This window comes from Strongyloides ratti, scaffold srae_scaffold0000003 (genome assembly GCF_001040885.1).
Source record: "Strongyloides ratti genome assembly S_ratti_ED321, scaffold srae_scaffold0000003".
NCBI classification, from domain to species: domain Eukaryota; kingdom Metazoa; phylum Nematoda; class Chromadorea; order Rhabditida; family Strongyloididae; genus Strongyloides; species Strongyloides ratti.
Window position 1 is genome coordinate 277,222 of NW_020171521.1, and position 24,279 is coordinate 301,500.

Consider the following 24,279-nt stretch of genomic DNA (forward strand, 5'->3'; position numbering starts at 1 on the left):
CGATTCCCGATAAACGCATTTCTACTTTTTTTTTCTTTTTAATATTTGCATTTATTTTTAATTTTTTGATTTAATTGTATTTTTGACTGCTATAAATATGTTTTTATTTGATATTATTTCTAAAACATTTACTTTTTGATAAAAAATTTTGTTATTTTTGTCTAAATTTATTCTAGTTAATTTTTGATTTTGAGATCTTAAAAGATTCATTTACTTAATAAAAAGTATTTTTGTATTATACATTTAAAAGTACATAATTATTTCAATATGAAAATTTTAAATATTTTAAAATTAATGAATTTTTTTTAAATTAATTTTTCATAAAATATTTACAAATTACTTGAAAATATTTTATAATAAAAGCAAATTCTGATTAATGGTAAAATATTTTTGTTGTATAAAATGTGTAAAACTATAAAAAAATGTTTAAATATACTTTTTATCATTAAAGTAATAAGTAAAATGTTATAATATCTATTTGATTTTATTAATATCAACAAATATTTTTATATTGTAGTAGACAAATGAAACATTCAAATTTTTTTTAGTCAATTTAAACATTGTTTGGATTTTATATAATTTTTATTTTTTGTAACTTAATTTTTTTTGTTCTATAACATTATTTAGCTATTTTTTTTATAGCAAACTTTAAAAACTTTGAATATCAAAATTATCTTCCACAATCTGAGTATAATTTATAATTTTTTGACAATTATAAAAAAGGTTAAATATTACTTTAATGGAAAAGATATATTTATAAAATTCTTTACTTATAATTTAATATTTATTAAAAAGAAATAATTTTTTTCGTATTCCACTTCTTAGTTTAAATAACTTTAAATTTTCTAATTTTTCAGTAATACTATTAATATTATATTATTTGTTAAAGAGAAAATTCTCTTTAAAATATAATACCAAGCAAATTTAAATTCTTGTAGAACTGTAAAAGTATGTATTTATAAAAAAGAATTTCGTTTCTCTAAAAATATATAATTTTTTTTATGAAGCAGAAATATCTAAACAACTTTTTTTTTTAAATTTTTCTAGCATTTTGATAAAAAACTATAAAAATTAAAAAAATTATTGAAAAATAAATTTTACTTCTTTTGGTGAATTTTTTTACATTAAAATGATAAACCTTTTTTAAAATATTTTTTGATAATTTTTTAAAATTAAAGTTAATAAAAGCAGTTTTTGATTAGATGTAAAGAACATTTTTGAGTGCAACATATAAGAAGTTCGAAAAAAATTCTATCATGTTATGCAGTTATAATAATGTAAAGATAACAAAACGTTTTTAAATTTGTAATAATCATAATTTTTTTTATAATTTTAAAACATTCTACTAACAATTTTGAAATTAATGAAATTAAAGTTTTATTTAAGAAACTTGTTAATATATTATTTTCAAATCAATTTTATATAATTTCCCTAAAAATAATAATATTTATGTTTCTAAATTTACAATAGAAAATTAATAAAATAAATTTATAATTGTAATTAGAAATTATTTATTGTAATTTACAGCTTAATAAATTATTTTTATTATATATTTTAAACTTTACTTTTTAAAAACTGTTTTCATATTTGTATTTCAATTAAGAATTTGTTTAATGATAAATTATTTAATATTGTAAAAATCATTTTATAAAAAATATATAAATTTATAAGTTATATTTAGAATGTTCGAATAATCAAAAGAAAAAAACTCTTGAAGTTAATCAAACTGAAAAAAATTTTCAATTCTTAAATTTAAGGTATAAAGTTAATCACTCATTTTTTAAATAACAGAAGTTTTATCTTAAAATGACATCTTATTTTTTAGTGTGATATTAAAATCAGTCTTGTAAATCAAATATTGTTTAAGTTTTAATCACAACTTGGGATAATTATTAATTATATTTTATAAAAATTGAACTAATATCTATTAACTATAAAATCATACTTTAATATTCATTTGATTTACAAATTGAGAATTTTTTTAAAAGTATGTAAAAAAAAAATAAATTCGTTGATTAATGTTTTTTTTAAAACATGTTATTATATTTTTATTCAATTTTATTATCTTACTATAGTTTAAACGTTTATGACAAAATATTTAATATATCAGTAATATACGTTAATAGCTTTATTATAATTTTTTATAATTTCTTTTTTATTTTTAAAATATAAAGAAAAAGTTAATTTTTTATATAAATATTAAGCAAAAAGTGTGAAATTAGTACTTGTAACATGAAAACTAATTTCAGGTAAAATTTGGTTCAAAAATTAAAAATGTTTTTCAAAACATTTATAATGTAAATAAATATAAAAAATAGACTTAAACAAAACAAACATATCTTTTACATCACTTTAAAATACCTTTTCACTTTTGTCAGTTTAAGACAATCATTTGTTTTCACTCAAAAAACATTTATCATAAAAAGAAAATATTTAAAAAAGTTTTAAATATAGTAAATATTATATTTAATTAAAAATAATAGAAAAAAATTTTTGGGTTTCATTTTTTATTAATATACTAACATTTAGTTGTTAACTAAATCCAAAGTAAATCTCTAAGAAATTAGTTTCACTACATTTTAAGTTCAATTTTATTTCTTTATATTAAATTTGTTTTTATGACTAATTAAAAAACGCTTTTACCACAAAAAAAGTTTATTAATTATATGTTTAAAGAAATATTTTAAATCTAATTTTTTTTTAAAAAATAAGATAAAGCACTCTAAAAAACATTACCAACTATAATTTAAAATAGATTATAAATGAAATGAAATTTAAAATTATATATTTTTTTAAAAATTTAGATACCATTTTGAAACATATATTTCAATTTTTTTATATCTTTGTTAAAAAATTACAATAAACATTGATATTTTTTGTTTTTAAAATAATTTCTTTCATAAGAAATTATATTATTCATATTTAGTTTATAAAAATATTTCAATGTTTACGATAATTTTTTTAATTTCAAATATTTAAAAAAAACTTAGAAAATTTTTTCTTCAATTTATTTTCTATTTCACTAGTATTGCTTTTCAATTTGTCTGTTAATTCCATTTAAAAAAAAATATTTAAAATATTACATTTTTAACCTATGCTTTTTTGAATTTTGGTATTTTGTCTAATCTTTTTATTAACTTCATTCTTAGCTTTTTCTAATCCTGATTTAACTTTGTCTTTAATCTAATTCTAAAAAAAATTTAAAATCAACTTAATATTTTAACTTATATGTCTTGATTTCAATTCTTTCGTTTTTTCACTAACTTTGTCTTTTTGATTATATAAGAAAATTTTTTTTCTTTGGGCTACATTTTGTTTTTCAGACAAATTATTTTCTTCTTGTGATGATACTACAATTTGATTTGAATCTTCTTCCAAAGAAACATCTTGTAAACTGAATTTAATGACAAAGATAGTAAAGTATTTTATAAAATGCATTTTGATTATACTTATCTTTACAAATTATATTATTTTTAATGTATTTAGTTTTAACTAAAAATTTTTACATGTTTAATATTAAATAATGTGGATAAATATAAAATAATAAAAAAGAATTTTTCTTTGTACAAAATAATAATTATAATTGTTTACCAAAATATTTTTTTTATATAATATAATTTTATAAAAAGAAATTTATTTTAATAAGATACTATGCGTTACTACGCAGAGAATATAAATATAATTACTGGCGTATTCTTCACAGAAACCAAATCTACCTTTTATAACACAATTTATTAAAAACACAAAATATACAATTCAAATTTTTTCTACTAGTGGCAACTTGGAAGAATAATTATTAATTTATTAACAAAAAATATCACTTACTAGTTTCAAAATTTTAAATAATTATATGAGTGAACCTAATTTTTAAAAAGATGTGCTATATATATAATTTTAAAATAATAGTAAAGACGCACACTTTTAATAGACTTATAATGGCAAAGATAACAAAATACAGAATTTATATTTAATACTAATTTTAATACTTCTTAAGTACAGAATTCACATTTAATATTAATTTTAACTTTTTTAAAATATAAAAAATTATTTATCTAATATATTTTTTGATGTAAATTTTTAATATATTATTTAATTTGGAAAACATTTATTAAATATCTAAGTAAATAAAAAATTAATTAAAATATAATTTTATAATTTATTTTTTAGCTTTTTTTATTGATAATTATTTTAATGATTTATTTCATAAAATAAAAATGTTCAATACTTTTTTATTGGTAAAACTTTTTTTTTGTTTAATTTGAAGTTTTAATGTTACAGTTTTTAACTTATTTTTTATGTATTTTTTTAAATTATAGAAAGTTAAAAAAGATAACCTTTATTATTATTAAAACTTTTAGGTTAATTATAATTTGTTGTCTTAAGTCTTCTAAATGTTAAAAAATAACAACAAGAATTCAATAATAAAACTTTTTTTTTCTTTATAAGTTTAACATAAATAAGTGTGAATTAAATAATTAAATATTTTTTTTTTGATTCATTGAACTTATCTTTTTTTGTATTTTTATAAAAATTTTTAATGTGATCAATTAAATATTATTATTATATTGTTATGACATTTTCATAAATATATAAAATTTTTATTTCATTTTAATTAGATTTTTTAAGTCAATTTATAGTTTAAAAAATAAACACGAATAATTTGTTTCAATCATTTGAAAAGTATGTTGTTGAAAAATATTTATATATATACATGTTTTTTGTTTTTTTTTAAATATATTATAAAGTTTAATTTTTTAGTTAACTTTTCAATTTTATAAAAATATTCTAACAATAAAAGCACAATAACTTTTCCTATATTTTGATTGCTATCGCATTTTAATATTTTTTTAACAAACAAAATTTTTTTTTTTTTAATTTAAAAGCACTTTATACTTTTTATTAATCGTATCTATCATTAAAAATATTTTTTTAAAATAATTATTAGAAAATAAATTGTACATTAACTGGTTCTTTTCTGAATAAAAATAATGTCTTAGGAAACAACTATTTTACTTAATATTTTAACTTAAAAACATTTATTTTTTTTATTTACTATGTTTAAGAAATTTTTAAATTTATTTGTTAAAAAATTAAAAAAAAAGCAACTTTAAAAACATTGCCAACTTCAACTCAAAATAATTACAAATAAAAATATAGTTATTATTACATAAAAAATCAGCAATATAAATTTATTACTGAAAATCAATTGTAAACTATTAAATATTTTAATTAATTTATACATTGCATTGGCAGAAGCTATTCATTTCGATTAAAAATATTGAATTTATAATTAAAAACCTTAATCTACTATTAACAAAAAAAATATAATCGAAAAAGATAATTAAGATAATTAATGATAAAAAAATTGACGGTATAAAATAAAATAAGAAATGTAATTTCTTTAAAAAATAATTAGTTGCTGTAAATTGGATTATAACATAAATTCTGAAAAATTTAAGTAATTACAGAAAAACATTAATAGCTTACTTCAAAACAAAGTTATTAATAAACAATTTAAATCAGTTTTAAAAAAGACAATACAGCACATTTTATTTAAATTTTTAAAAATGTAACATTTTTCTGAAATAAAGTAAAAAATTAACAGAATTTTTTTAAAAAAAATCTTAAAATTTGAAATGTTATGTTATATTAAAAAGTTTAATTGATTATAATATAATAAAAAATATAACCAAGCTTTAATAAAGGTAATTTTTTTAAAAATTATATAATATTATTATATTATTAAAGATTACTTTAATAAATATTTCCATTTATTTTTATCTGAATATTATTTTAAATTATTCAAAGTAATTTCATCTTTTAAATGTAAAAAAAATTAAATAAAAGTTTCTAAATGGGTAAAATAAAATATTTTTTAAAATGTTAAGCCCTCCAGGGGGCTCGAACCCCTGACCGTTAGATTAAAAGTCTAACGCTCTACCAACTGAGCTAGGAAGGCTACAGGGTTTCAATGCACATAAATTTCCACGAAAAATCTTCTATTTAAGTTTTAAGCTAAATTGTAGAATGAAATACAATTTCTAGACAATTATTGATAGCAATCTAACTAGTAAAAATAAAAATTTATATTTTTTTAATTTTGTTTTATTGATGTTTATACAACCAAAATAATTAGACCAAATAAATTCAAAAATTAAGAATAACATTTTTTTCTTTATAATACAAATTTTTTTAGAACATTTTGTAATACTTTATTTCTAAGAATATTTTGATAAAAAACATTAAGTAATTTTACTAAAACATAAAATATTTTTATAAAATTTTTTTGTTACTTATTAATAAGTAGAAAACTTTAACTATGTTTTTTTTTTATTGTGATTTTTTTTTATTTTCTATTTTATTTTTAACTAAACAAAGAAATATTATCATTTTCTCTTTAATTTTTATAATAAAACTATTTGTATAACTTTAAAAAACTAAAATTGTAAAAAAAATATATTTACTTTTTTATGATATTAAAATATACACTAATTTTGACATATCTAACAAACAAAATACAAGCATTTGTTAAATAATTAAATTGAAATAAAAAAAAAAGATTATTTTATGTATTAGCATTCTTGTGTCAAAAAAAATTGCATTACTTTGTAAAAGTGTTTTTCTTATATTGAATTTTAAAAAGGTTTATTTTGTAATTTTAAAATTTTTATTTTAAAACAATTTTTATGAAAATAATATATAGATAAGATTTTAAAAAAACTTAAAAAGAAAATTTTAATATTGTTATTTCCAAAATTGTTTTTATTTTTATTCCAAATTATCTTTTAAGATCAAAATCTGAATAATTAAAAAAAGTTTATTATTAGAAGATAACTAAATATTTTTATTTACATACTTTTTATCTAATAAAATTAACTTATTAAAAATAAATTGTACTAATAAAAAATTACTATTTAAATTGCAGAAAATGTTTTTTTAATAAAATTTAAGGGTTAAAATTATTGGAATTAGAACATATACTAAGAAGGCTAAAAGAGCTTCTATATAATATATATAAATATAGCATAAAGATTCACTTTTAATACTTTAAGTATAATAAAATCATCATTAATTTATCTGTGTAATCAGTAAAATATCTAAAAAAATGTTTAGCAAAAATAAAAGTTTAAATTAAAGATATTTATGATAAAAATAAATAATTATTTTTTTGAATTTTATAAATTAATTTTGTGAATTTAATTTATGTATTTATAGTCTTGTATAATTTTTAATCAAAACTTTTTTTAAATATAACCATATAATTTTAACATTATTTTTTTCTTGTCAATTTTTTAACTTTTATAAAAACTTTTAAAAAAACAAGTTTATGATTTGTTTTTTTACATATTAATTATTAGTACTCCACAAAAAAATAGTATTAAATTTAATTTTATCAATAGAAAAAAAATACTTTTATGAAAGTTGCTGTTCTATTCATTTTATCATCAAGAAATAATTAAATTTTTAAATAAAATTATATGTCAAAAATTAATAAACTTTTAAGAAGTAAAACCTTATAGATAATTATTTAAAAGTTATATATTTTTTTGTTTAAAAGTGTTATTTTTTTTTACAACTTTAAAATTATCTTTTTTATGAGATCATTCATTTTTTATTGTATAATAGTTATTTTTTAATATCAAAAAGCTGGATTTCAACTATATTTATATTCATTACACAAAAAAACATTATTTTTTTGTTGTGTTTTAACATTTTATGTAAAAATGAATAAAGGCAAAAAAAATTTTTTTTTTCATTTAAATTTTATTTTAATTAAAAAAGTTGTCTTATCAAAAAAAGTTGTCTAAAAAGATCTATTTTATTTTTAATTTTAATATATTTTGAATATAAATGCTTTTATTTAATATAATTCATTACAAAAAATAATCACATAACAAAAAGAAATAAAATTGGAATATTAAAAAAATAATATCAATAAATTACTATTTTTGATAACGATTTTAAATATTTTTGAAAGGATAAATTTTTTTATTTTAAAAAACAGCTTCATAGATACATATTCATTCAAAATTTAATATTGATAAATATGTTGTATTGTATTATCAAACACGTATTAAGTAATGCAATATTACTTAAATTTTTATAAAATATATAACCTTTAGATCATTTTAAATATGTTTTTTAATTCTTTGATTTTCTAAAAAGTAATTTCATTTTTTTTTAAAAGATAAAGAAAGTTTTATTATGGAACGAAATACTTTTAATTTGTAATATTTTCACAGTATAATGCACAAGCATTAGATAGAGTTGAAGAAAAAATTAATAGGAAAGAAAAATAGAAGAATAGTAGTAATTAATTAAAAAGATGAAAATATTAAACTATAATATATATTATATCTAATTTGTTGTTAATATTTTTTTGATAAAAGCTTATTAATTTATTCATGTTTTATATTAATTAATTAGATTGAAATTTCTTTTATTTATATATAATCTTTTTTTACTTTATTTCAAATATATAAAACTACCTTAGGAAATCAGATTTATTTTTAAATTCTTTGTATCATGTGCTCTAATATATTTTATATCGTTCTTTGGAGTTCACATGTCAATACTTTATTTTTAACAAAGTTATTAACTTTTTTTCATCAATCATTTTATTTGGAATTTTTTTCCAGTAACTTAATAATTCTAATAAAAAGAAATTAATTATTTATTTAGTTTTATTTATTATTTAAAATAAATTAAAATTTTATATATAATTATAGATAAGAAGTGACATTTGGAAAACTATTTTTGATATCATAATATTTAATATACTTTTGTAATATAAATAATCGCGTTAAAAATAATGAATGAAATTTTTTTTTTAAAAATAATATTTTTATATAGATATTGCAATGTAAAGTATAAAAAAAGCAATATTAGCAACTGTTGCAAAATGGTTGTTTTAATTGATTTTTAATTGAAATTTATTCTAAGAATAAAAATATTGAAGAAACTCTTTTTTTATGTTATATTTTTGAAGAAAATTATTTATAGCAAGATTTTACCTTTTAATCTTAGACTTAGAATGTCCCAAATTTTTTAACTAATTAAAAACACATAAATTTATTTAAAAATGTCTTATCAAACTAAAAATAAACATATCCATTATAAAATATTAAATGGTTTACATTTTGAAAAATTTAAGCTTTCTTTATTTTATTTGGTTCTTGAAACATTTTAAAAAATAATTTATTTTTATTTTTTTTTTTTTTTGATAAAAGAAAAATGTTTTTTTTAGTCATAACTTTTTATAAAATTTTTTTTCTTCCGTGACAATAAGGTGATGAATAAAGTAGTTATTAATATTTTGTCAAATAAAATTTGTTTCGCTAAAAACAAACATTTCTTTCTTAATATATAGATTAAATAAATTTTTTACAATTTGAAGAAAAATTATCTCAAGCAAGTTTTGGCAGTTTTTATTTTAAAAAAGATCATAAAATCTTATTACCGTTTTATATATAGACGCCTTGAAATCTAAATTCTTTGTTGAAAAAAATTTTCTTTTCTGTGCAGTGTATAAAAAGTTTCTACAAAAATTGATTGAGATAAATTTATTTACTATTATTAGTTACAATAAATCTATTGTAAACAGTAATTAAAAAAAGAATTTTCGTTTTTTAAGTTAATTTATAACTAAATAAAATAGCAATACATATTCATTTGTACACAATATTACAATAAATATATAATTTTTATTTTTTATTTTGTAACTGTATAATGCATTTTAAAATATTTAATTTAAAAAAGATGTATATAAAATATGTAAAAATATTCACAAAAAAAAAGGTTTTGAAATCCAATACAATTTTAAAAACTTTTTATTTTAAAGTTTATATTTTTTAAAAGATTTACATGATTTTTCATTTTTGCAAAAAACCTTAATGTTGAGGTAGGTTTTTATTTTTAAAATGTAATAAATAATAACTTAAAAAATTTTAATTAATAAATAAATAATCAATGACAATTTAATTATTTATAACCTCATTAAATCATATTAATATATTTTGTTAGAATTATACATTGTTTCAAAAAACACTTGAAACAATACGTAATCTAGCCAATTTTAATATTTGCTTAGAAAACAAAAAAAATGATATTTTAAAGAAAAAAAAAATTTATCAAGGATATGTTGAAAAATTTTTACCATATCCGTAAATTTTTTTTTGAAAAACAATATTATCATAAATATTACAAAAAAAACAACTTAATCTTTTATATAAAAGTAACACCATCCATTTTAAATTACACTATTTTAAATAAATTTTTAGTTATCAATATTTATTCTTATAATATTTTGTTGTCATTATAAAATAAATACAACTAAAAAAAGAATTTTTTAACTGATTTTGCATCAAAATGTGTTTTAATAAGAAAGCTTATATTGATAAAATAAATTACCTTGTTTACAATGACATTAATTTATTTTTGACCATTTTTTATTTCTAAAATTATAGCAAAATAAAAGTTATATACATTGCACTTATATTGAATGAATCTAATTTTCTACAATAATAAAAATAGTTATAATCTTTAATCAAACAAAATAAAATTAAGTTTTTTTAAGTATAAAAAAAATACCGATCTCAATTAAAAGACATAATTGATGTTGAAAAGTTTTACAACTAATTCTTTTTCTTATCATATTAGCACTACGCATGTAAATATATGTTGGCAAATAGTAAAGACTGAGGTATAATCTTTTTTTTTTTAATATATCTATAGATATGGATCAATTATAGTTTTAACAGTAACAACGACCATAAAAAGTATATAAATGATTTAAAGTATATTTTGTTTTTTTTTCTATTAAAGATATTTCTTTTTTTTGGTTCGTTAGTAAAAATTTAAAAATGGTTAGAACAATTAATCAAACAACTAAAATAATAAAAATTAAGTAATATAATAAATATATGAAAATTATAAAAAAAAAGAATTAAAAATAATTTTACTTTAAATATTTTTATTTATATCATAAAATAATTTATTTATATAGTAATAAATTTTATTTAAATATACACTATATGATAATTTAAATATTAAAATTTATTTATTGAGTTTTTGTGAATTTACAGGCTTTTCCCACAAGACAATAATATAATGTGTGATATTATTACTCTCCTCATCTCCAAGTGTGGCCTTTATACAGCTTTCAGTTCTTATAGTATGTGATTTTTTCTATTCCAATGAAGGAACTATAACGAATTTTAAGATACCTGACTTGAGTTACCTTGAAAGAATCCTTGTAAAAAAAGTTTAACTTAGATAGTTTATGATTGCGATCTCAGACTAATACGAGATCTTCGGGTTTGTAGCGTGTCTTAGAAATTTTCCGGTTTCGAAAATGATCCTGTTAAATGGAGGGTAAAACTTTGAGTATTGAAATATCCTGTTTTAAGGTAAAATGAACGGAATTAATAGTTTTACAAAATTAGATAGTACTAGTGAAACCGAGTGCATTTGGGCTATGATTATGTAAGTACGCAACTTTTGGTAGCATCAGGTTTTAATGATTATTTTGATTAAGGAGGAATTTCCGGAGTCTTTCTTGGACAATTTGAAATCAACGTTCGACCAGGGTTTGTAAAATGTGTAAAAAGAGAGTGTTGCAGCGCACTTAAATTTTCTCTCTTGCCATGGTGCTTGAGAAATCGTGTTTTTTAAAATATCTTGCACTGTCAAGGCGCAGAATAGTTGGTTAACAATACATAGAGAGAATTCCATCTCGTATTTTCCGAGAGAGAGTTACAAATTAAGTTTCATAGGTTATTGAGAACATGAGGTATCGTGTGGTCGTATCGACAGCTGTATGATGTATCTGTAGTTAAGTAAGAATGAAGTCTTGTTGAGTGAACAACACAGGTCTATAGTTAAAGAGTACCTGGGCATGCCACAAGCAACAAGACGTTGTTCAATGATGAGTTCGTTTCTGGAGATTGACTATTGACAAAGCATGCAATTGTTCACTTCAGTGATATAGATTTTTTTGGTGAAAGCTAAAAGTATGAACTGGCTAAAGAAAGTGCTTTGGACACACTGAAGTGTGTATTGCAGTGTATGGTGGCACAGAGTTCTGGAAAATCTGAAATTGATAAAAATAACTTGTCACTTATTGAAGTGCCAAGTGTTTCTTATTTTCTAAAAACGGAAGATGGGGTAGATGTAAGGCTTAATCTGATGGCAAAAGAATGGGAAAGAGCATCAGCAACTACATTATGTTGACCAGGTATCCAGCGAAACGTATGAGAAAATTGTTGGATGTTGAAGATATATTTATAAAGACGGTAACTGAGCTACCAAGCAGATATTTTTTAAAAATGAGAGAGGGAGTGATACCTTTTATTTCCAAGTAGCAAAGTAGAGCCATTAGCTTGAGAGTGTTGAAATGTTTGGAAAAAAAATCAAAGGAAGATAGTCGTTGGAGTTGGGAGCGGAAGGCTGAGCAAGCATGACTCTTATTTCAGCTTTTGAAGCCTCAGTGAAAAGGTAAAACGAGAGGTCATAATTAGGATAGACTAAAGATGTAATGTTGGCAATGTGTTGTTTCATGAACTCGATTTCATTGAGAACATTATCGAGAATAGGAAATGTTTTTTTCGAAAATCGTTTCGGAGCGGCACTAATAAAGACATTGGTGTGCTGTTAATAGAGAAAGGCATTTGGAAGAAATTGTCTGAAATAACCACACAGACTTCTAGATCAACATAGTTCAAAAATAGTAATGAGAATCTTGTAAAAAAAAATTCTTTTGACATAAGATGTGATGGGGTGACTGAAGTGGTAGAGAAAGTGAAACTTAAAAAACGGCATTCGGTTTCTAGAAAAAAACTTTTCTCTAGATTAAGTTTGAGGTTGTTATCTTGTAGACATTGAATGACTTTACAAAGCTCGCCAATATGGTATTCCGCAGAGATTTGGGTAGTGAAGACGATGTCATCCTAGTACGACCAAGTCTTAGTTGATTGAAAAATAGAGTCGATAGTTTTCTTAAAAAAAGCGAAAGCAATCTTGAGACCGAGAGGTAGCTGATTGTAGACGTAATTTTTATTACTAAATCGGAAGATGATTGTGTTTTTGTTACTATCATTAAGCTCCAGTTAAAGATAGGACTGAGTCAAATTGATTTTGAAGACAAAAGTGAATGATTGAATTTTGTGGAAAATTAAAATGTTTTTGGTATGATATCTGTCACAGGCAATGGTGGCATTGAAAAGGCGAAGGTCCATATAATTACGTACAGACTGGTCTTTTTTTGGAAAAGAGATTAAGTTGCAGCAATTGGAAATTGCTGAACTTGGACGTACAATATCATAAGATACAAGTTTATAAATCTGACGTTGAATTTCCTAGCGAAGTTTGAAAAAAACGTCTTATTTGTGGAACAGTGGTAACTTGTGCCTTTATGAATGATTGGTTTTAATTTTAACAGCTTATCTACAAATATCAAACTTGCGCTTCAAAATGACATCGGGATAATCGGTACTTTATGGTTTTATCCTCCCCATTTTAAAAAGTGATAACACCTTTCAAAATTGTTTTTTATATTATATTTTGAAGGATGAGATTCTTTTCAATCTCCCTTTGTAACTTAAATAAAATTTTTAAAAAAATTTTTCATTAATACATAAAAATTCATTAAAAAAAAATATCTTTTAACATGGACTTAAATTCATTATTTTTATTTTTTTTTGCTACATGTATTCGTACATGTAGCTTTCTAACATACTCTTCTGTGTTTAACTTTGTTTTTTGGATCTTTCTTTTACAGATTTCCAAAACTTTTCAACGTCCTGGGTTTAAATATCTGTTAGTGGAACCACATTGTTGTAGTTGTTATTCACCTTTAAATTTTCATACTCAGAGTCACTTACTTGGGAATAACATTTTCATATCTTCGAAATGATGAAAGTTTCTGGAGCTACCCTTCTTTTCAAAAAAACCACCAACGTTCCTAAAGATTTATTTGCTACAGATTTCACAAAGCACTTTTTTGTTTACCTGCAAACGCTTCCAAAACACCATTGCTGCGCTAGCATTCTTTTACAACGATTCTTCTTTTGCGCAAAGAGGGTTTCATTTTCCTCCACTGTAAAATCTTTTCTTCCCATCTTATTGTCTTTTTTTTCTCCTTAAAAAAACAGACTTTTCTTAAATAACTGATTTATTCAACAATTGTGTTTGGATTCAAATCCAACTCTCTCTTCATATTTTCTAAAGAAGTCTGTTTATGAGTCTAATTATAAACGAAAAAAATTGCTTTTTTTAATAGAAATTTGGTTCCTTAAACCATGAATTCATTCTTATCCTACATTCTTTGCGGCAATTTTTTACATTGTGTTTCTATCTCATTTGCTATGCTAATTTTAAGCGGCATTAATGTCCTTTTTCACATTTTTACACTTTTAAAAGTAAATTATAATCCTAAAGAAATTTAATTGCTTTTTCTTCATCAGAGATAGTTTATATAAATTTTAAAACATTCATTATTTTGAAAAAAAAAATTATATTGTTTAAAAAAAGAAAATTATTTAGTACATATCAAATATTCATTACCTTTATTTTCTTTTTTTTTCTTATTTTTCAATAAAAAAATTCAAAAATTATTGTTTATAAAATTAATTATTAAAATCAAATATCAATTACTTTTTTTTTCATTTAATTTATTCATTTTTTTTTTAAAAATTGACATTAAAATTTTTTTTTGTTAATTTATAATAATAATTACAATTAATCATATGCTATTTTAATATACAATAAAAATATTTAATAATACTTATTTTAAGGAATCAGAAGATAGAAGGGATGCAACCATAAAAAGCCCTTTGAAGTTAATACTTCAGTAAGACAACTTATAAATCCGATTTTTTCAATTCTTTCTTTTTTATAAAACGAAAATATTAAGTGAAATCGAAAAAACTCAGAGTTGATTTCAGCTGTTTCGGCACATGTTTTAGTAATTCCAGAGTTAAAGATTTTCTCGCAGTTAGAACATCTTAAACATCCTTTTTTAATAGTTGTTTAAACTCAATTTTTTCTTCTTTATATCTAAAAATTTTCATTTTTTTATTCGACATTGATAATTAAATCGTTGAAAATAAATTATTTATTTCGTTATTAAAAAGCTTAAAAAATGAGACTGATTTTTTAAAATAAAAAACTGATAATCTTTTTCATATTTTTGATTTCATTAAAAAGAAAAATAATTAACTTTCGAAATACTCCAAGAATTTCATCATTTAAATTCTTTATATCGTTATTTGATGTTCTCGTTATAAGTGTTTTACCAGAACCACTTAAAAAATAAATAAAATTTTATTTTATTATTAAAAAGAATAAAAAAGTTTTTTTTACTTGCCTGTTTACTAATATGATAGCATCACAACCTTTAAAGATATATTTATTTTGTAAAACTTCAAAAAAATGAAATAATTTATTTTAAGTTATAAATTTTAATAAAGATGATATTATAAACTCGAATACAATATAAATAATATAATTTATAACGATAATTAGTATAAACGATTATTTAATTTTATTCTCAACAAAAAAAAATTAAAAACACTTTTACGTTTAATATTTTTATTATATTATAAAATAATTCTTTATATTATATATCTAATTAAAAAACAGTTTTTATATTTTAAACAAAAATTATGTTTAAATTGATATTTTTTTTATATTTCACCATCTGTTGTTGAATCGAATAAACTAGTTTCTTCATTTGTTTTCATTGAACTTATTGAATTTTCATGAAGCAATTTGGATGCTACTTTTTCAGCAAAATTCATTATCTCAGAGTCATTTATATTTTTGATAAAAAGAACATTGGGTTTCTTTATTTTATCAATCATATTTCTTGATTCACACATTTCTTTTATAGCTGAAGCTGTTATGTTTGAAGTAAATGTTTTTGTATCTTGATAAATATCACGAAGCAAGTTAACCATTACTAAATCATCCGTATGAATGTTGATAATAGTTTCTGGTGTCAAATCGAATTTTTCAAAAAATGAATTCAAGCACCTTGTATAAGAATACGATAATTTTGTTTTGACAGCATCTTTCTTCTTGTTAATTTAAATTTATTATCATTCATTTTGCGAAAAATAAAATATATAAACACGTCATTAAAGTTTATAACTTTTGTAGCATTTTCCGATACAGTTTTATTTGATAATTTTAAATCATCCGGTTTTATAATCTCAACAAAGATAATTTTTTGTTCGTTTTCATTTGTAGAAATATTTAACTTTGATTGAAATAAAAATGACGCAACAAGAATAGTTGAAGAAAATTCAGTACCATTTGTTTTTTTTGAAACAAAATTATCCTTCAATTCTTTTCCAATATTTTTTGCTTAATTGATAAATTTTCGTAGTACGGTTTATCTGTTATGTCTTCATGAATACTTGATACACAGGTTGAAATATCATTCATTGATGTATTTCTTGCATGTACTGGAGTACTTGTGTGAATAAGCTTTGGTTTCAACTCATTTGTTGTATATCCAAATTCTTTATTCAAATCATGAAGAAGAATTTTTATTGTTTCATCATATGTCAATTCATTAATTCTGAATTTTCCAAAGTATTGAATATCAGCAAGAATTATTAAATTGTAAATTTCAGGACTGTTTTTATAACCTGATAACGCTACAATTTTCATTAGTCTTGTAATTTTATTTATTAGTAATAATAAATGTAATAGAAATTTTGAGGATTTTTTACAAAAAAAATATGCATAAAATTTTAATATTAAAAAAAAACCCCGTAAAAAAAATAACATTTTCACTTTTTATTTCATTTATTATGTAAAAAAAAACTTTCATTTAAAAAGAAAAAATTAAATATTGTTAAGAACAGTTTCCTGTAATTATTTTTAAATAGGAAGTACATAAATAGTTTAATTTAAAATTTTACATTATGAACAACATTCACATAAATATCTTAATCTATTTGATTAATTAACATATTCAATAATATATTACAAAAATCTTCTTACATTTTTTGTTCAAATTATAATATATTGTTAAGAACAGTCTTCTGTACTTATTTTATTTTCTTGTACACGAACAATGCAAATTAATCAAAATATTTTTTAGTATGTCTTTTGAATTTTTTTTTTTGTTATTTTGTTCAAAAACATAAAAAAATTTATTTTTATGAAATTATATCATTTTTTTTTATTTTAACTAAAATTATTTTAAAATTAAATAATGTTATTTGAAAGAACACCGATACAACTTAACTAAATGTTTTATTTTTTATATTATATTAACAATAAAGCTTTATAATTTACAAATATTTATAATTTTATAAATTCCTTGATTTTTAATAAAATATTTCGTGCATTGGAATTTTATTTGAAAATATGTTTTGATTTTCAAGTTCATCTATTATGTATAATAATTGTAATAGTGTTATAGTATTGTTTCTTATAATTAATTTTGGCATCATAAACTATAATATCAATAACGTTATTAATTATACTGAGTAAAAAATTACCATTTCTCATCGTATTAGTTTTGTTACATAAAAAAAACATTCTCAAGAAAGAAAATTAAATTTTTAAAATCAAGCATAAAATGTCTCAAATTTGATAATCAAAAAAATATGTTGTAACAAACTCGTTTTAAATGAAATTTTTTTGTTTTCTGCAAAGTAACTTACATTTAACATTATGAAAATTTTGAGTATTTCATTAAGTAATTTTTTTGAAACAACTACACTATTTTCAAATACTAAGTTATACTTCAACGATTCATTTTCAATTTTGTTCAAAATAAATATTAAATCCTTGTAACTTTTTCATATGTTTAATATTCATTACAAAATTGCTTTTGAAGCTTATATAATTAGCTAAAAAGAAATGAATGAACAATAACAATTAAACTTACATAATTTTAATAATGATAAATGATATTTATCTTTTATTTGATTATTAAATTCATATTGTAGCATATTACTCTTTTCAACAATTTTTTCAATTGCATCTCATATTTTTTCTATCTTTGGCAAATGCAATTGTGTTTCATATAAATAAAACAAATTTTCATTTACAAACTTGGAAAAAAAATCTATATTATTGTCAAAATTGATATAACGTTGACACTTGTTAATTGTTCATCAAATAAAAAAAGAATCTTCTAAAATATTGGTTAAAAAAATTTTATATTTTACTTACAATATCTAATTCTTGGTGAATATCTTTAAAACAATTATATTGTTTAAATAAAAATGATTTATTTCTATTGTATTTATTCCTTATTGATAATTCAATTAGTTTGTCAAATAAACATTCCTTCAAGAGGAAAACATTTAAAACATGTTGTGCAAAATTTAATCTAAATTTTTCATGACTTTAATGTTATAGATAAAATGAAAAGCTATAAATAAATTTATCTTATTAATAATTAATACTTACAAGAATAATTTTCTTATAAATTATAAAAAATTTCTAACATTTGAATTTTTGGAATTTAAAATATTTTTAGTTTCAAAAGATTATTTTTGCAATATATATATTGAATAAATAATAAAAAATATGAATACAAAAGTGATAATAATTAAATTATTATAGTATAAATAATATTGTTTTTGTAGTATTATTATTATATTTAATAATAAAAGGTTTCTTTAAAATACACTTTACTTGGCGTTTGGGACAAATTGGTAACAATGTCGACTACAAGACCAGTTTCAACAACTTCAAATGCAGACCAACAATCAAGAGGTAGAGTGGAGTCGACACAGAAATATGTTATAGTTCCGCGAAAAACAGTTCCTGATTTTAATCCAAGAAAGAAAAAGTGATGTGAATATAAAGAGAGATTTGAAAATGCGGCTTAATTTTAGAGTAACTGACGTAATAAAAATTTTTTTTTTAAAATTTGAATGTTATTAAAATGTAAAATTTTAATTAAAGATAAACTGACTATTAAGCAAAAAATCTTATATCAATACAACAAAAAAAATTAAAAAAAAGGTAAAAAGAGAAAAATTTTATTTTTTAAAAAAATAAAATATTTTTATTTAAAATTTGCTTATTTTAAAGCAGAAAGAAAGACTGTTTATAGATTTTTACTGTTTGTCTGGCGCCAGGCAAACTCCTAAAGCTTTTCTTCCATATTCCGCTTTGTCCGACTTTTGGGCAGAATCAGAAGCTTGTATCCATTTTAAGTACCTTCAATTGAGTTTATGTGTACTCCAGTTGTAGGATCTTTAAAATTTTTACTGTAATTCACAGTATTCTGCTGGAATCCAAGTTTCTTTTCAATTCTATTGTATCACTTCCAGAAGTCGGTGTGTACGATTGAGCCGAGTAGCTACATGCTTCTTAACAACGTCTAGAAGTGTTTTATTGTCCCGTTTTTCAACGTTAACAGCAAAAACACATCTTTTCTTCGTTCTTTCGACGCCTCCGACAACCCAAACTCCATCAACACGGTGGCTTTTGTTATACTTTCTTTTGCCCACTTTTGTTTCGTCAATTTCCACGACGACTTCTTCTCCACCTATTATTGACTGATTTTCGTCGATTAAATCAGCAATAAGCTGACGAAAATAGTCATAATAAGCGATTGCTGTTGCACTACTGCAGCTAACATGAATTATTGCACTAGATACCAGCGTTTTTGATAGCCATAAATAAGCCAAATAAAGAGTATTCTTCAATGGCAAACACTCCAGCAAAAAAATGCTTTTTTTTGACAGAAATTGCTTTTCGGCACTTATTTGTAGAGCATCTAAAGATATAAGTGCCTCTTTAAAAACTAGTTTTGCTTCCACAAGTTGGACAATTCATGTTTTTTTGAAAGATTTTTTTGTTTTAAAGAAATTTTAAGACAACTTTTTCGTTATTTAAAGTTTCAAAGAGGGAATTTATTTTTCTTCCTCCAAGTAAATTCATGCATGTATCTTTCCAACATGCTTCTGTGTGTCTCATTTTGTATTTTGGACCTCTCCTTCACTGACCTCCAGATTCTTTCAATGTTCTGAGTATGAGCATTCGTCAGTGGATTCACAAAATTGTACTTGTGATTCACCTTCGAGTGTTCATACCCAGAAGCACTTACTTAGGAGTATCCCCTTTACATATCTGAGATTATTAGGCTTTCTGGAGCCACCCTTCTCTTCAACACTTCCATCAACGTTTCTGAAGTCCGATCCGCCACAGGCTCTACGAAACACTCCTTGGTTTCCCTGCAAATCTCTCCAAAGCACCACTGCTGCCCCAGCATTCTTCCAGCATGATTTTTCCTTCTGGCAAAGAGGGTTTTATCAACCTCCACAGTTAATCCCTTACCTCCATTCTTATTTTTGTCCTTCTTCTTCATAAAAAGGCACACTTCCCCCAGAAGACTGTTCCAGTCCACAGTCGTACCTGGATCCAGCTCCAATTTCCTTTTCATTCTTTCTCCAGACGATTCTTTATTTGCCTAATAATAAATAAACATAATTGTCGTTTTTGATGGCATTTTGGTCCCCTGAAACTATGTTCCGACCCGCACTCCCACTTGTTTTTTGCAGCTTCTAAGACTGCATCTCTATCTAATCACTGCGCCAAAAGAAAGCTTCATTTCATGGCTATTTTCGCATTCTTTTGTTTCAGGAATTAAAGCACGCTTTTGAAGAAATTTTACAGCTGCAGTTTCATTTGGGATGGATTCATCAAGTTGGAAAGGATTCATTTTTATTAATTTGCTAAAAAAAAATAAAAATAAATAAATAATTTTAATCAAAAAATTGATAAAAAATGAATCAATTTTCAAATACCTCTTGTTTTCCTTGCTTTTTTGGTTATTTATGCAAAAAATGAGTCAATTTACGTTTTTATCAGTAAAAAGAAAAATTTTTTTTTAACTTCTTTATATCATTATCAATTACCAATTTATTAAATTATATGCAAAGAAATATTTTATTATCAATAAATTATATGAAATTAAAAAATGGTAGGCATAGACTTAAATAGTACCCTATAAATTCACTCACATTAATTGTTTGATTCCTATGATCAAAAAGAGGAACCATCAAACAAAATTGACCCATTTTCTTATTTGATCCCTTTTACTGATTTCTCCTCAAATAATTTTACACTATCTTCTAATAATGAATCACTTAATCGCGGGATTCCTCAGAAATATCTAACAAATATTGATACACTTTTCTAGATAAGAATATTGGTGATTGTAGCACTTGTTGTGAATTCCTATAAATATCTTCTTGATTCAATAACTTTAAGTTTATATCCTAAAAACGCGGTTTGACACTATACACTTGTAGTATATCCGTATTTGTTTATAGATGAATTTTTCCGTCTTTGATTCTTCACTCGCTCCAGCGTCTTTAACCAATAAACTTTGAAATCTTTTCTTTTGTAAGTCCGTTAACTTTCACTCAGTAAAATTTGGTTAGCAGCTTAAAAAAAAATTTCATACAAAAACAATGACTATATATATATATAATAATGTTATTCCCCAACAGCGTAGCAAACCGTCTTTTTTAAATTCTGCGTAGTCTTCAAATTATAACACGAAAATACTCCAAAAATAGTTTCTAAACCAATAATTTTCCCAAGTAAAATTTTATTAAAATTATTAGACTTTATACTTCCACAATTAAACACAGATTAGAATAATTATCATCCTTTAAAACTAAATAACTTTCTTTTCACATCTTAATATTTATACTTTTTTAAATTCATCATTTTCTGTTTTTTATCAATTTCTTTTAACTTAATATTGTATAAATTTTCATAAATTTCTTTTGCATCGAATCCAAATAAAAGTAGGGAATTTACATTGTACGGTATCCATGTTTTTATATCGCAGCAAAAATTTTTATCCAAAAGTTAAGCAGATCTTACTGCAGAAAAAATTAATTTGTTTAAATCCAAATTTGTTGTAAACTTCAAAATTTTCCTCAATTTTAAGCAAAATTTCAGCTTTATTAAAATAGCAATGTATTGATAAATATCAAAATTTCTATTTTTACAAGTAATTTCTTCATTAAATATATGACAGCACATTTTGTTTATAGTTTTTTATTAAAAATATTTTTATACTAGTTTTTATCAAAGTTCAATCCGTTAAACAATTCCTAAACGTTTTCATATCTTAGTTGTATGAAAATATCGTTTTATACCTAAATCCTTCCATTTTATCCAATAGATTCATATATAAATTGGTATTAAATTTATTTAACAATATTAGTAGTAAAAATTAATTAAACCAAAGATAAAAATATAAGAGAATTAATTAGCAGTATATCTTCATGTTCTTCTCTGGGAACGATTGATTGTTTCTTATTTCCTCTCCTTTAAGTACTCCGATACATTTTACTCCGCCTTAATGCTAGGGCATTACAAATTTCATGTTTTTTTTGGAAAACTGTAATTTCTATTGTATTTTTTGGATATGCCATAAAAATACAAAAATAGACCATTAACTTTCCCATAACATATTTTGAAAAATAATCAAGTTTGTACATATTAATAGTTGTTATTGGTCTATTTAAAGAATTTTTAAAGAATGTATGATTATGAAACATCTCCAGTTTTGGTGATTCTTTATATGCTCTATCTGACTTATTACCTGGAGTAGCCGTAGTTACAGAAATAATATAATCCTTTTTTATACTACTCCAGCAAAGCTTAAAATATTGACTACCAATTTCAGATGTTAATAATAACATGTAGTCTTTTGATATAGAGCGCAAAAATTCATAAAATGAACCACTAAAGGTTTTATTAATGAAATTGATAAAAAAATTTAATTCCATTGTTTGCGAAAAAGAAACATCGTCCTTCTTCTTTTTGTGTACTTTTTCAACAATATTCTAAGCGATTTTTTGCTTAAGTAATTTGTCTACATATTAATGTGATTTAAATTCTTTAACAAAGTTATTATATAATATATTATTAACTTACGAAGTAAATCATCAACGCTAACATCAAGTAAATCAAAAGTAATGTTGATTTACTTTTTGGAATTGGTATATTTAATATTTCAGATAATGTTTTTCTATCAGGAAAAACATTATTCGTATCACAATTATTAAAATTCCAAAATCCCTTCATGGTAGCCTAAAATATAGTTAAAAAAATTTTAAATAAAGCACATGATATTCAAAGTGTTAAAACAATTATTATTTTTAAATAATTAACAAAAAAATTATTTATTCACATTAAAATAAAATGTTTGCAATACTTTATTAATAATATTACTAAATAAAACATGGCAATTCTGTCCATAAATTTAAAAAGTCAATTAGAAAAAAAAATTTTTAATATAAAACAAATGAATCAAAAAAAGTTTCATTTGATATTTATATACCCAAACTATATATTAAAAGAACAAAAAGTAACATTAAAATGTATTCTTTCACCAGATCATTACTTTTAACTGATAAAAAAATTTTTGCACCATATTTAACATTAAACATTTAAAGGTATAGATCTGATAAACAAATAAAAAAGTACAATATTATATTATTAACATTATATCAAAACTAAATAATTTGTACCATAATCTTTATGATACAATTTATTAGATATTTTAACTCGTTAAATTAATCCAAAAAAGAATATTGAATATCACATAAAAACAGTTAAGCAAGCCTTAATGTCAACTTATAATATTAAAATTAAATAACAATTTTAAACAAACGCGTGCTTCACACACGCTTGCTGCAGAACTTGGCTTGGTAAAATTTATAATTTTTGAAATAGACGTAAAAATACTCCTTATTAGTAATATAATTCAAATATGGAAATTTTGATAAAAAAGTAAAATAATTCTATATATTAAAAAAAGAATGCGCCTTTTTTGAATTAACTTGTGGTTTCACTCACAATTTCGAAGTAATGAGGTAAACTGAATTAAAAATTATAAAAATTTTGAAGAAAAGAATTTTTAAAATTGATTATATATCAGGGCATTTGAAAAGTTTTGAGCCTCACTATGATGGAGTTAATATTTTTCCCTAATAATACCGACTTTATTTGACGTTATCCCCCTTAAGCTTAATGCTTTTTTTTCATCTAGATTCCATGGCTTCTATACCCTCTTTGAAGTGATTTTCTTCAAGACCTTCAAAATAGCCATCTACGGTTTTTGGAAGCTTTTCAATTGATGAAAATCGCCTCCACTTAAAAATTTTTTGAATCTAGAAAACAAATAAAAGTCAGATGAAGCTAAATCTAGAGAATAGAGTGGATGTGGCAATAATTCGTAGCCCAAACTTAAGATTTTTGACAATAAAGTTAAAAAAC

The 24,279-nt window shown here is 21.4% G+C and overlaps 4 protein-coding genes across 4 annotated transcripts; all 4 read right to left on the reverse strand.

The window, feature by feature from the left end:
• Positions 1-15,683: 15,683 nt before the first annotated feature.
• On the reverse strand, positions 15,684-15,956 carry SRAE_0000049100 (Hypothetical protein; the record flags this gene model as incomplete). The annotated part of the gene is made up of 1 exon (XM_024646388.1): positions 15,684-15,956. The coding sequence occupies one exon, from the start codon at positions 15,954-15,956 to the stop codon at positions 15,684-15,686; it is 273 nt and encodes a 90-aa protein (XP_024500574.1).
• A 68-nt stretch (positions 15,957-16,024) lies between these two features.
• On the reverse strand, positions 16,025-16,674 carry SRAE_0000049200 (Hypothetical protein; the record flags this gene model as incomplete). The annotated part of the gene is made up of 2 exons (XM_024646389.1): positions 16,025-16,365; positions 16,419-16,674. The coding sequence occupies 2 exons, from the start codon at positions 16,672-16,674 to the stop codon at positions 16,025-16,027; spliced, it is 597 nt and encodes a 198-aa protein (XP_024500575.1).
• A 2,612-nt stretch (positions 16,675-19,286) lies between these two features.
• On the reverse strand, positions 19,287-19,953 carry SRAE_0000049300 (Transposase, ISXO2-like domain-containing protein; the record flags this gene model as incomplete). The annotated part of the gene is made up of 2 exons (XM_024646390.1): positions 19,287-19,562; positions 19,855-19,953. The coding sequence occupies 2 exons, from the start codon at positions 19,951-19,953 to the stop codon at positions 19,287-19,289; spliced, it is 375 nt and encodes a 124-aa protein (XP_024500576.1).
• A 145-nt stretch (positions 19,954-20,098) lies between these two features.
• On the reverse strand, positions 20,099-22,700 carry SRAE_0000049400 (Transposase, ISXO2-like domain-containing protein; the record flags this gene model as incomplete). Its single annotated transcript, XM_024646391.1, has 3 exons — positions 20,099-20,446; positions 20,567-20,711; positions 22,342-22,700. 3 exons carry the CDS (start codon positions 22,698-22,700, stop codon positions 20,099-20,101), a joined length of 852 nt encoding a protein of 283 aa, XP_024500577.1.
• Positions 22,701-24,279: the final 1,579 nt, after the last annotated feature.